The sequence below is a fragment of the Mobula birostris genome, chromosome 2, assembly GCF_030028105.1.
Source record: "Mobula birostris isolate sMobBir1 chromosome 2, sMobBir1.hap1, whole genome shotgun sequence".
Classification (NCBI taxonomy): Eukaryota; Metazoa; Chordata; class Chondrichthyes; order Myliobatiformes; family Myliobatidae; genus Mobula; species Mobula birostris.
In genome coordinates this window covers 75,452,087-75,465,881 of record NC_092371.1, presented here as the reverse complement: position 1 = coordinate 75,465,881, position 13,795 = coordinate 75,452,087, and the positions used below count along the sequence as shown (strand labels likewise).

General features: G+C 40.9%; 1 protein-coding gene across 3 annotated transcripts in view; it reads right to left on the bottom strand.

Annotated features, from left to right (window-relative positions):
- The window catches only part of pigu (phosphatidylinositol glycan anchor biosynthesis, class U), a 68,337-nt gene that overhangs the window by 12,271 nt on the left and 42,271 nt on the right, over nt 1-13,795 (bottom strand). For all 3 annotated transcript variants that reach the window (XM_072243363.1, XM_072243369.1, XM_072243378.1), the window contains 3 exons: nt 10,888-10,988; nt 8,298-8,395; nt 3,087-3,241 (listed from right to left, as the gene is read on the bottom strand). In XM_072243363.1, the coding sequence (XP_072099464.1) occupies nt 3,087-3,241; nt 8,298-8,395; nt 10,888-10,988 (354 nt within the window). The remainder of the gene's footprint in view (nt 1-3,086; nt 3,242-8,297; nt 8,396-10,887; nt 10,989-13,795) is intronic.

The following is a 13,795-nucleotide window of genomic DNA, read 5'->3' as shown; positions in this document are numbered from 1 at the left end:
ACAAACTTATGCCTAGTGATATTTAATAGCCAATTCACACTAATTTCGTCCTTTCTCATCACAAGGAACCATTCAGCCCACTGAATTTATGCTAATTTTCACGGCAATTCAACTCCCCTATTTCTTTGTAATTTGCTCTTTCTCACGTTCTCATGAACTTCATCCTGATTCTCCTATCTGCTACCTACACTCGGGGGTATTTACAGCTGGCAAGTAACCATGTGTTTTTGGGATGCTAGAAACCACGGTGTCACAGGGAGAATATGCAAACTCCACACAGACAACACAAGGAAGTCAGAATCAAAACTGGGTTGTTGGAGCTAGGAAGCAGCCGAGATATCTGCTTTGCCAAAGTGCTACTCAGAGAATGGCTTAGAGGAAACTGGAAGAAAGATGCATTTTTCTCACTTTAACTTAATGCCATGTACAAAACCTAGTAAAAATGTACCTCTAAATATATTTAACAATTATTAGAGCTCTTGTGCTCCTTCTATAATTTGCATGGCTCTTGTTGTTTGGGCAAGTGGTGAAAATGGTGAGAAGATGGAAGAGGTCAATCAAGGGACAGAAGACATCACAAGAGTAGGTAATTCAAAGTTCAAGGTAAACGTATTATCAAATTATGTACTGTATATGTCACCATATACAACCATGAGATTTATTTTCTGTCAGACATTCACAGTAGAACAAAGAAACACAAAGTAATCAAAAACTACAAACAACTAATTTATAAAAGACACACTGAGCAAATAAAATAAATAAATACTGAGAATATTAATTGTATTGTCATTGAAAGTGAATCCATACGTTGCGGAATCAGTCCAGTGTGAGTGAAGTTATCCATACTGTTCAGGAGCCTGATGGGTGAAGGGATAAAGGTGCTTTCTGGGTTGTGACTCCACAACCTACAGACTCACTTTCAAAGACTCTACAACTCATGTTCTTAGTATTATTTATTTTTTATTATTATTTGCACAATTTTACTTATTTTGCAGATCGATTGATTGTCAGTCTTATAGTTTTTCATAACTTCTGCTGCATTTCTTCAGTTTCCTGTAAATGCCTGTAAGAAAATGAACCTCAGGATAGTACATGATTACATATATGTAACTTTGATAATAATTTTACTTGGAACTTGAACTTTGATGTACCAGTTGGAAGAAGCACTTCTGCACTTCCTGACCAACACCAATACTACAGGCATTCACCTTATGGATTCAGTCCTCCCCAGCCTCTTGCAGCTGCAATGTGTCAAGCAGTCTGCAAAACACAACTACCTGTGGCTAAAAACAGAATGATCATGAATATGATGACCGGAAATTTTGGCGCCATGGTGGTGTGGCGGTTAGCGCGACGCTGTTACCGCTTGGGGCGTTTTGGAGTCCGGAGTTCAATTCTGGCTCCGTTCTGTAAGATGTCTTTGTACACCCTCCTTGTGGATTGTGTGGATTTTCTCCTAGTCCTCCAGTTTCCTCTCACAGTCCAAAGAATCGGAATCAGGTTCAACATCACCGGCATATATGTGAAATTTGCTAACTGCACAACAACAACACAATGCAATACAATACATGATAATACAGGGGAAAAAACTGAATTACAGTGTGTGTGTATGCATGGGTGCATATGTGTATATATATATATATTTTTTTTTTAAACAGTCAAATCAAATAAGTAGTGCAAAAACAGAAATATAAAAAAGTGAGGTAGTGTTCAAGGATTCAATGCCCATTCAGAAATCAGATGGCAGAGGGCAAGAAGCTGCTCCTGAGTCATTAAGCTTGTGCTTTCAAGCTTCTGTACCTCCTTCCTGATAGTAACAATGAGAAGAGGGCATGTCCTGGGTGGTGGGGGTACATAATGATGGATGTCACTTTTTTGAAGATGTCCCGGACACTATGGAGAATAGTGCCCATGAGGGAGCAGACTAATTTTACTTCAGTCCTGTGCAGTGCCCATTCCTTCCCCCATACCAGAAGGTGGTGCAGCTAATTAGAATACTCTCCACAGTACATCTGTAGAAATTTACGAGCGTTTTAGGTGACATACCAAATCTGCTCAAACTCCTAATGAAATATAGCCACTGTCTTGCCTTTTTTATAGCTGCATCAATATGCTAGGACCAAGTTAGGTCTTCAGAGATACTGACACCCAGGAACTTGAAATTGCTCACTCTTTCCACTTCTGATCCTTCTCTGAGGATTGGTGTGTGTTTCCTTGTCCTACCCTTTCTGAAGTCCACAATCAGTTCTTTTGTCTTACTGATGTTGAGTGCAAGGTTGTTACAGTGACACCAGTTAACTAGATAGTATATCTCGCTCCTGAAAGCCCTCATCACCAGACATACCGGGTAAGTTAATTGACCATTGTAAATTGTCCCGTGATTAGAATAGGGTTAATCGGGTATGTCAGTGGTTGTTCTGGCGACCTGGTTCTAAGGGTCAGAAGGGCCCACTCTGCGCTGTATCACTAAATAATTAAAATAAATTTTGAATGCCTGTACCTGTAACTAGAGTGGTTACCTTACTAGGCCTTTGTTAAAATTTGAAATTGGCTGGCTTAGTTTTTGTTTTTTTTTGTTATTTTAACGTGACATGCAACTCACCTGCTTTTGAAAGCGAGATTAAAGGACAAGAAGGTGTAAACAGTCCTGGATATCCAAGGATGAAAATGAATGACTACATATAATTTGGCTCAGGTGAGGCTATTGGTTGACTGAGATGGTGCCCTGGTGTCTAAGTAGTGGAGGCTTAACTTTGATTAAACAGCCTTAAATGTGAGGATCATAAACTCTAAATAAGAGAATTTCCGTTTTGTTTCTGACTTGTGGCTAGACAGTAAGGTGGGTATATCTTTGAAAGTTCACTTTGTTCCCATTACCTCTTACAGGTTAATCAATTGTAAAGGTGATTGAAAACCTGTAGGAGTTTTCTTGGCCTCTCAAATGTCTGTTCCATTCCCTTTCAACCTTAGACAACAACTGTTACCACACACCTTACTGTAAAAAAAAGACTATAATTTTGGAAGTAATGATTTCAGAAATCAGCTGACACTTTGTCTTAGAATATTTTTTAAAAAGAAAAACTCACATGAACCCATATGTAGAAGGAATGAAACTCCACGAACTCAGCAAGAAAAACGACAAGCATAAGCTGATCAGCAAACAGCCAATAAACATGACTGCATATTTGAGCAAAAGTGCCAGGAAAGTCGTACTATGGAGACTCACTGTTACATGGTTTTTCTGTAGCAACATATAAAAAAAGAATTTTAGGTATAACTTCAGTGCTCTTTTTCACCAAATGTTTAAAAATACTGTTTTTTGCAAATGGTATGGATATTCCGACCACAAGATATAGAAGCAGAGTTAGGCAATTCAGCCCATCAAATTAGCTCCACTATTCAATCACGGCTGAATTTTTTTCTCAGCTTCATTGTCTCCGTAACCTTGAATCCACTTTCCAATCAAGAACCTAATAGGCTCTGTCATCTACTCCCAATGATGGCCTCCGCAGCCCTCTGTGGCAATAAATTCCACAGCTAAACCTCTATCTCAGGGGGTCCCAATGTTTTTTATGCCATGAACCACCCCCCCCCCCAACCATTACTGAGGGGTCCGTGGACTCCAGATTAGAAACTGCTGCACTATCTGCAGGAAGAAATTCCTCATCTCTGCTCTAAAGGGGACTCCTTTATTCTGAGGCTGTGTCCTTGGATCTTAGACTCTCCTAATAATGGAAACATTCCCTCCATGTCCACTTTATCTAGGTCTTTCAGTATTTTGTAGATCTCAATGAGAAACCTCTTCAACTTTAAGAACTCCATTGAGTACTGCCCCAAAGCCATCAAACACTTGGATAAAGTGCTGCTATATGCTTGGAGGACCTTTAGCTCAGGTACATTTGAGACAGAATGAAGGTCCTTTTATTCTGCCCAGATAGTACCTCAGATCCACTGCAGTAGCTAATAATATAGGAACGATGGTTACATCCTTAAACTACAGAGCAGGATCTGGAATTGAGAAAACATTTTATGAGGAAACATAGTGCATGTGATTTTTCTAAGCACATCTACATTTTCAAACTCAATGGTCCATTATTATATTGTATCAATTTGCCCAAGCAGACCCCCGGGTGTTTTGGCAGTTAACACAAACAACGCAGTCACTGTATGTTTTGATGTACATGTGATGAATAAATTTGAATCTTGAATCAATACAAGAGCATCACTCGGCTGTCAAGGGGGCAGTTATTTTCAATGTCATTGACATATTTAGTCAAAATGCAAGTTCTTAAATGTCTCTTAAAATTCTATCACACCATCTTATGGCATCTACTCAGATATTTGCTTTAAAAGGTAAGGGAGCCTGGTTAATGAGACTTAATGGATTTGTCTCCTCTGATATTAAAACTCATTTCCTTTCCATATGATTCAGATCTAGATTAGCTCATCATTATGTACACAAGGGTGCAATGAAATTCCTTATTGACATCAAGCTCACAGTGTTAACTGTACATGTGGTAATAATAAATACGACAAGTGAAAAACAGCAGAATGATGCAAAGACTGAAGTAGGGCAAAAAGAATTCCTTAAGTGACAATAACAGGGTAACTGACAGAGGCGGAGTTAAGAGTACAAGGATGTAGCTGTACCACCGGGAAGGGGGTGAGAAAGAGGGGATTGGTTCAGAAGTCCAATAGCAGTGAGGAAGAAGTTGTTCTTAAATCTGAAGATGAGTTTTGAACTCCCAATTCCCCTGACTATTAGTGCATACAATGCCATTTCCAGTTGCTCACCAGGGAAGTGTTCGCTCGTCAGCTAACGCTAACTTCATGCTAAAGGCAGTATTTCCTTTAGAGCAGAGGTTCCCAACCCGAGGTCCAAGGACCCCTTGCTTAATAATATTAGTCCATGTCATAAAAAGGATGGAAATCCCTGCTTTAGGACATAGAACATTACAGCACAATACAGGCCCTTCAGCCCATGATGTGCTGAATGTTTAACCTACTCCAAGTTCAATCCTTCCCTCCTGCATATACCTCCATTTTTCTTTCATCCATGTGCCTATCTAAGAGTCTCTTAAATGACTCTAATGTTGCTGCCTCTACCACCATCCCTGCCAGGTTCCATGTGCTCATTGTGTAAAAAAAACTTACCTCTGTCATCTCCCCTACACTTTATCCAATCACCTTAAAATTATGCCTTCTTTGTTCACAGCAAACAAGTATCATTTCTGCTATTCCTAAACTAATCCAATTTCACTCCCCCCCCCCACATTCCCGCCGACTCCCCTCACTTCTACCATTCATTTCCACACAAGGGAGAACTCACAATGACCAATTAACCAGCTTGTCTAGGATGAGGGAGGAAACTGGAACAGTCAGGGGAAACCCTCGCAGATGCAGGGAGGATATGTTTACTCCACACAGATTGGGACTGAATTTGGATCACTGGGACTGTGAGGCAGTAGCTCTACTCTGCCATCCCAAGTGATTAAACTCGGGAAGCAGGGTACACAGGGAACCAGCTACAAGGAAAGAACTCCTTGCAGGTGATTCAAGGGGGAGAGTCAGACCAGAGGACACAGCCTCAGAATAGAGAGGCGTCCTTTTAGAACAGAGACAAGGAGGAATTTCTTTAACCAGAGAGTGGTGAATCTGTGGAATTCACTGCTACAGACAGCTGTGGGGGGCCACGTCATTGGGTATATTTAAGGTAGAGGTTGAAAGATTCTTGATTTGTCAGGACATGAGGGTTATTGAGATATGGCAGAAGTTGATCAATCTTCGATGAGTCAGGGCATGGAAGGTTACAGGGAGAAGGCAAGAGATTGGGGCTGAGAGGGAAATGGATCAGCCATGAAGAAATGGCAGAGGAGACTCAATGGGCCAAATGGTCTAATTCACAGCTACAAATGCTAAGCTGATGAACATCCCTGGAGCTTGCTGGAACCAAATTATGATATCAACTAACATCTCTGTAACCTCATTCTTCAGAGGGATCCAGTCCATCAAACTGAAGATCTTTCCCTCAACTTTTTTCTCTTCTCCATCTCGCCTGTCAATGCTAATACATAATTCCGTAAACCTCAGAAGTCGGTGGCATCTCAAATCATAAGGAAATCTTAATCTCAGCAGGCCTCAGCAAGTTACTCTGACAGCCCATTCCATCACAGGCAAAGCATATTTACAAGCAGCACTGCTACATGAAAGCAGCATCCATCACCAAAGACCCCTTCTTGCTCTCTTCTGGCGAGTACTATCAGGGAAGAGGCACAGGAACTTTAGGTCCCACACGATCAGGGTCAGGAACAGTTATTACCCTACAAACATCAGGCTCCGGACCTGGCACGGATAACTTCACTCACCTCAACAGTGAACTGATTCATCAACCTACCGGTTCACTTTTTAAAAAATCTACAACTCAGTATTATTTATTTACTTCTTCACATTATTTGCACGATCAGCTTTCTTTTAAATATTGACTGCTTATCAGACTTTGTTATTTATAGTTTTTCATAAATTCTATTGTATTTACTATTTTCCTGTGAATGCCCACAAAAAAATGAATCTCAAGGTTGTTTATGGTGACGTATCTGTACTTTGATAATAAATTTACTTTGGACTTTGTCAGTGGTAGAGGGAGAAATATTATGTCACTGGTGTACTGCTGCCCTCAGCTAATCCCCAAGAACATCACTGAGTATAATCTGGAATATCGTTTCTGATCACTTGCCCAAAAACAAGGAGCCAATTGCACCACACACATTCTTTGCATTGGTTAAAATTATCTAACCAAGATCAATCCCAAGACTTGCTTGGCATGGACAGCTCAGTAAAAGAGTTTCGAAGAACGACGGGATCTCATTGAAACCTACTGAATATTGAAAGCCCTGGATAGAGTGGATGCAGAGAGGATGTTTCCTGTAGTGGGTGAATCTGGATCAGATAGCACAGCCTCAGGATAGAACGATGTCCATTTAGAACAGAGATGAGGAGGAGATACTTTAGCCAGAGGGTGATGAATCTGTGGAATTTATTGCCACAGACAGCTGTGGAGGCCAAGTCACTGGGTATATTTAACGTGGAAGTTGATAGATTCTTGATTAGCAAGGACGTCAAAGGGTATGGAGACAAGGCAGGAGAATGGGGGTGAGAGGAAAAATAAATCTGCCATGATCCAATGGTGGAGAAGATTCGATGCACTGAATGGCCTAATTACACTCTTCTGACTTATGGTCTTAACTGACCACACACGGTAGGTTTAAAAATTTAATTTCTAATCAATAATGTGTCATAATTACAGAGATTCAAGTCTATATTGCTGAAATAACTTTTAAAAATAAATTGTTTTTTTCAATTCATGCTAGCTAATTGAAATGTTTTTGAAAATCAGGGCATTAAATGTGGAAAACTTTTAATATATAGTACTGTGCAAAGCTCTTAGACACATATATATATATATTTAGGGTGCCTAAGACTTTTGCACAGTACTATACTTGTCAATGTGGAGCCCCCGGGGAGTGAGTTTGTAAATCTGGCAAGAGCAAAGGATGCTGGGAATGGTGAGGGTGGAGTGCGCAGGAGGGATGTGGGACAGGTGGCAGCGAAGGACTGCCAGATGCAGGGGGTTGGTGCAGTTGCAGACACACCCAGCCCTGAGACACCAGGCAGTCACTTAATTCCAAACAATTGATTTATCAATCATTACAAAATGTTTCTCTGGTGCTTCCTGCTCCCTCCCCTCTCCCTTCCCCTTTTCACAACCATGATTCTCCTCTCCTTGCCCCCTTCCCACTCTCAGTCCACAATAGACACCCATATCAGAATCAGGTTTATCATCACTCACATACGTCGGGAATTTTTTTTTTTGCAGCAGTACAGTGCCATACATAAAATTACCACAGTACTGTGTAAAAGTCTTAGGCACCCTAGCTACATATATGTGCTTAAGACTTTTGCACAGTATTGTATAAACAAATAGTCCAACATTCTTTCCCAAGAACACTGATTCAGGAGTGCATGACAAGCCATTCTTCACTTAATGTGCTAACATGCACTTGAGTATGCTTATGCTGTCTAAGCATAATTATTGTAGGTCCAGCACAGCCTTTATGTAGTACAGCACAGCTTAGACTTTGAACTTGACTGTGCTCTTGTCTACAGGTCATAGACCACATTACACACAGTTTAACTAACCCATTACCACCTCAGGGGCTGTTTATGAACCTTTTGGGAAAGGAATTGGCTGTATTGAAAACCCATCAGTCATAAGAAATCGCTGATTAAAAATACATCACCTGTGCTAGGTACAGCAAAGCAGGGGCAAACAACGCCATGGGATATAAAGATTGGTATGCAGCCAAGGACAAGAATATCGCACTAATAAAGGCACTTCCTGAAATCAGAAAACAGGTTGATTCAATTTGAGAGACATTTGAAAGCTCCAGACAATTTTAAAATGCTGCCTTATTGAACAATACACAGAACACAACGAGAAAAGTCAATGTTTTGAAAACATTTTCAAAGGACTCTGCAAGGTTAGATCAAATACACATCTCCCAAGATACTAGCTTATTACAATGAAATATTTTGCATTCTCATTTCAGATTCTTAATTTTCTTTCCATTATTTGAACAATTAAATGCTTTATTCCAAAATATGAAATGCTTTGTATATTTACTTTCCATTTTCCCTCCTAAATGGCATCAGTAGACCACGAACATATAAAACACACAGTTGGTACCTAATAACATGGGCACTGAGTATACAGTATATGCTGAATAAAGTTGACGCTCCAGCTTTGAAAGTTGATGCTTGATCCTTGCAGGTGAATGTTCTTCAAGTGCTCACTCAGCTACTTCTGAAATGTGGTGAGAGCTTTTGTCTGCACTGCCTTTCAAATGCCTGCTTACCTTAGTGTGAGAATATTTTTCCTCAACACTCTCCTGTTTCCTAGACATTGAACTCTCTCCTAAGTAAAACAGATCACTTATTCAGTCTGTCTCTGTCTATCATAACTAATAGCCAAACTAAATGTCCTGCCAAAGGGTCTTGGCCCAATACATTGACTGTACTTTTCCATAGATGCTGCCTGGCCTGCTGAGTTCCTCCAGCATTTTGTGTATGCTGCTCTGCACTTCCAGCATCTGTAGAATCTTTTGTGTTTGCCAAGCTAGATGTCCTAGGTGACATCTGAGATTGATTTTATGCTCACAGGTTGAATGTTACCATTTTCTTCCCATTGCATCTCCCTCATTGATCTTCATTAGTCACACAGTGGTTTGGTGTGCAGAAGAGCATCTCTAAAGGCACATGTTGAACCTTGAAGTGGATGGGCTACAGCAGCAGAAGACCACACACATACACTCAATGGTCACTTTATCAGATACACTCCTGTACAGAAAGTGGCTACTGAATGCTGATATAGCAGAGAGGGAGCCTGATTGACCAAAAGAGGTTAAAGACCAATTCTTATTGTAGTAGAGACAAGAAGGAATCACAAATTTAACCAGGCCAACCTTATAACATTAGCGAGTCCATGCTAGCTTTCAAAGCGACCCCACCAAACCCATTCTTCCACTGTAGGTTATTTTCCCTCGTACGCTTACTATTCTCCACGTACCCACAGATGCATAAGTTACTATGGCCCGTAACCCACCCTCTGGCACATCTTTGTAATTCGGGAGGAACCTACAACACCTGCATCCAGCTTCAATACCGGGATAACAGTTTTTGTCACCAACCCCGATGAAGTGGGTCTCTGTCAAGATTTTATGAGTAAGGCGAGACAACTAAAATATCACATCAAAGGCTACTCCTTCCCTCATCTCTGCAATTCCACCAATTTAAACCCATTTAATTTGATTTATTATTACCTCACCTTAATGAAATTCTAAGTGGCACCAGCATTCAGAGAATAACCGGTAAATCCTGTGCTCCTGGTGTGGCCTCCTCTACAACAGTGAGGCCCAACGTAGATTGGGGGACTGCTTCCTCAAGCATCTTTGTGCCATCCGGCACTGAAGACAGGATTTCCCAGTGGCTACTATTTCAATTCACCTTCTTATTCCCATTCAGACATATGTCCATGGTCTCCTCTACCGCTATGATATGTTCTCAGGTTGGAGGAATACCTCATATGTCTGAATGGGAATGAGAATATGAGGTGTTCCTCCTCCAAGCTGAGAACATCCTCATCATAGCAGTAGAGGAGACCATGGACATATTCTCATTCCCATTCAGACATATGTCCATGGTCTCCTCTACTGCTATGATGAGGATGTTCTCAGGTTGGAGGAGGAACACCTCATATTCCTTCTGGGCACCCTCCAACCTGACTGCATGAAAATTGATTTCTCACTCTCCCCCACCCCACTTCTCCTTTTCCATTTCCAATTCTGGCTCCCCTCTTACCAGTTCTCTTCTCCTCAACTGCTCATCACCACCCTTTTCCTTTCCTTTCTCCCATGGTCCACTGTCTTCTATTAGATTTGTTCTTTTTTAGCCTTTTACCTTTTCCATCTATCACCTCCCAGTTTCTTAGTTCATCCCCCCTACTTTCCCCCTCATCTGGTCTCACCTATCACCTGCCAGTCTGTACTCCTTCACCCCCCGACCCCACCACCTTCTTATTCTGGCTTCTTCCCCCTTCCTTTACTGCCCCACTGAAGGGCCTCACGCCAAACTTTCGACTGTTTATTCCTCTCCACAGATGCTGCCTGACCTGCTGAGTTCCTCCAGCATTCTGCATGTGTTCCAAGATATGCAACAGCCGCAGGATCTCTGGTGTTTAAATTCATCTCAGCTTATGATTACGTACAACTGATCAACTGCCAAGAAATAGATATTGCATATTGCGTGACTGACAAAGAAATAAGCAATTCTCACCTTTCACGGTGGCTAAAATAAAAATGGCAACAATTGCATTGTTGATCGCACAGGTTGATTTTGCCACACAGGTGAGCACAGTGAATGGATTCAGGAGGTAACTGGAAGAGAAAACAGAGCTGTTTATATGCAGCAACCATGAGGGACAGAGTTCATCACATCGTTCAGTCCTGTGCACAAACAACAATCCCGAGCATGACCTTATTTGAATAAGATAATTTTAACAAATATAACTTCTGAATGCTTGTTAATTCATGATTATGGTATTCCATTTTTGCCTGACATGGAGGTGATCCAAATTGGTTTAGTCTACATTAGTATCTGATATCTTCTTACTTATAGACCACAAGACATAGAAGCAGAATTAGGCTATTTAGCCATGCTATTTCATCATGGCTGATCCATGTCCCTCTCAGTCCCAATCTCCTGCCTTCTCCCCGTAACCTTTCACGCCCTGAATGATCAACCTTAAATATACCCAATGGCTTCCTGTGGCAACAAATTCCACAGATTCACCACCTTCTGGCTAAAGAAACTCCTGTTCATGCAACACACTCAAAATGCTAGAGGAATTCAGCATCCCAGGCAGCATCTATGGAAAAGAGTAGTCAATGTTTTGAGCCGAGACCCTTCATCAGGATTGGAGAAAAAAAAGATGAGGAGTCAGAGTAAGAAACCTCTTCATCTGCAATCTAAAAGGTCAATCCTCTATTCTGAGGCTGTGCCCTCTGGTCCAAGATTCATACACAAGAGGAAATATCCCCTCCATATCCACTCTATCTAGGTCTTTCAACATTTAATAGGTTTCAATAAGAACCCCCTCTTTCTTCTAAATTCCAGCAAGTAAAGGCCCAGAGCCTTCAAACACTTCTCATACAAGGAGTCTTTCATTCCTGGAATCACTTTCATGAACCTCCTTCTGAACCTACTCCAGTGTCAGCACATCCTTTCTAAGATAAAACTGCTCATAATACTCCAAGTGAGACCTCACCAGTGCCTTATAAAGCCTCAGCAATACATCCCTTGTTTTTATATTTCAGTTCTCTCGAAACAAATGCTAACATTGCGCTTGCCTTCCTCACCCCCAACTCAACCTACAAGTTAACCTTTAGGGAAGCCTGCATGAAGACTCCCAAGTCCCTTTGCACCCCAGACTTTTGAATTTTTTCCTGGTTTAGAAATAGTCTATGCTTTTATTCTTTCTACCAAAGTGCATGATCACACACATTCCAACATTGTATTCCATCCGCCACTTTTTTGCCCATTCTCCTAATCTGTCCAAGTCCTCTATTGTATTAGTTATATTATGTCAAATTAAACACAGATGGCCTTTCGAATTTTGATTCAGCATGAATAATCAATAAACAGGAGCATGAAGACACCCAGTTAACGTTTTCAGAACCCTAAAATTCCCCGTCTTAACTGAATTTTATAGGAGCACCGTTGAGAGCATCCTGACCAGTTGTATCCCCATCTGGTTTGGGAGCAGCCAAGCAACAGACCACAAGTCCCTACAGACTGTGAGAATGGCAGAAAGGTTCATTGGGGGTCTCCTTACGATCCACTGGGGATGTTTATTAGGAACACTGCGTACGCAGGGCTCTTAGTATTATCAACGATCCTACTCATCCATCCAGCATCCTCTCTTTGGCTTTCTACCATCAGGCACTCCAATGCATAAAAACAAGAACGGTCAGGATGGGAAACAGTTTCTTCCCTCAGGCCTTTAGCAATACATCCCTGCCGCATCGTATTTGAAGTGTCACTGGTTAATCTGTTCTATACCTTACAATATTTAATTTATGCACTTTAGTTTGTTATTTACGTGTCATTCATCTGCTGATTTTATCCTTACTGATTGCATGTTACATGTATTACTGTGCTTTGCGCCCTGGTCCAGAGAAACGTTGTCTCGTTTCACAGTGTACATGTATGTAGTTAAATGACAAACATGACTTGAGCTTCTTCCCCTCTGCCATCAGATTTCTGAATGGACAATGAACCCATGTACACTATCTCACTATTTTTGCACTTCTAGTTTAATTATAATTGTGTGCATATATATTTTTTCTCATTGTAATTTATTGATTTTTATTATTATTGCACTCTACTGCTGCAGCAAAACAACAAATTTCATGACATACCGTATACTAATGATATTAAACCTGATTCTGATTCATACTACACTTCTTCAGAGAATAAAGTCACAGCAGCAAGATAACACAGCTGGCAAGCCATCTTTTTTGAGGCTTTTTTTGTTGATCAGATGTTGCTGTATAAAAGGTGCAAAATGCTTATAATAAAGTCCACTCAACTCCTTGAACATAAGAACAAGGAGCAGGAGTAGGCCACCTGCCCTGTTGAACCTGCTCCTCCATTCAATAAGATCACCACTGATCTGACCATGGACTCTTCGCCACCTAACTGCCTTTTGCCCATAACCCTTAATTCCCCTACTATGCAAAAATCCATCTAACCTTGTCTTAAGTATATCTACTGAGGTAGCCTTCACTGCCTCATTGGGCAGAGAATTCTACAGATTCACTACTTTTTGGGAAAAGCAATTCCTCCCTTATCTCCATCCGAAATTTACTGCCCCGCATTTTGAGGCTATGTCCCCTAGTTCTATGCTAACCTAACAGTGAAGCTAATCTGCCATTCATTCCAGATCTTAGCAACTATCCATATTGGTTCTGTTACTCTAATTTCCTTGCCTAACAAATATCCTTTAGTTTTAATGCTAAAATGGTCATGTACCATGCAACCTCGAGAGAAATTTTTTTGAAAGAAAAATTTCAATTTCCTGTCATCCTTTGTGCATAGAAGTGTTTCCCGACATCAGTCCAACATAACTTGGCTCTAGCTTCTAGGTTACACTCTTGCTCTGGACCCTTGTCAGGTTTCTCTG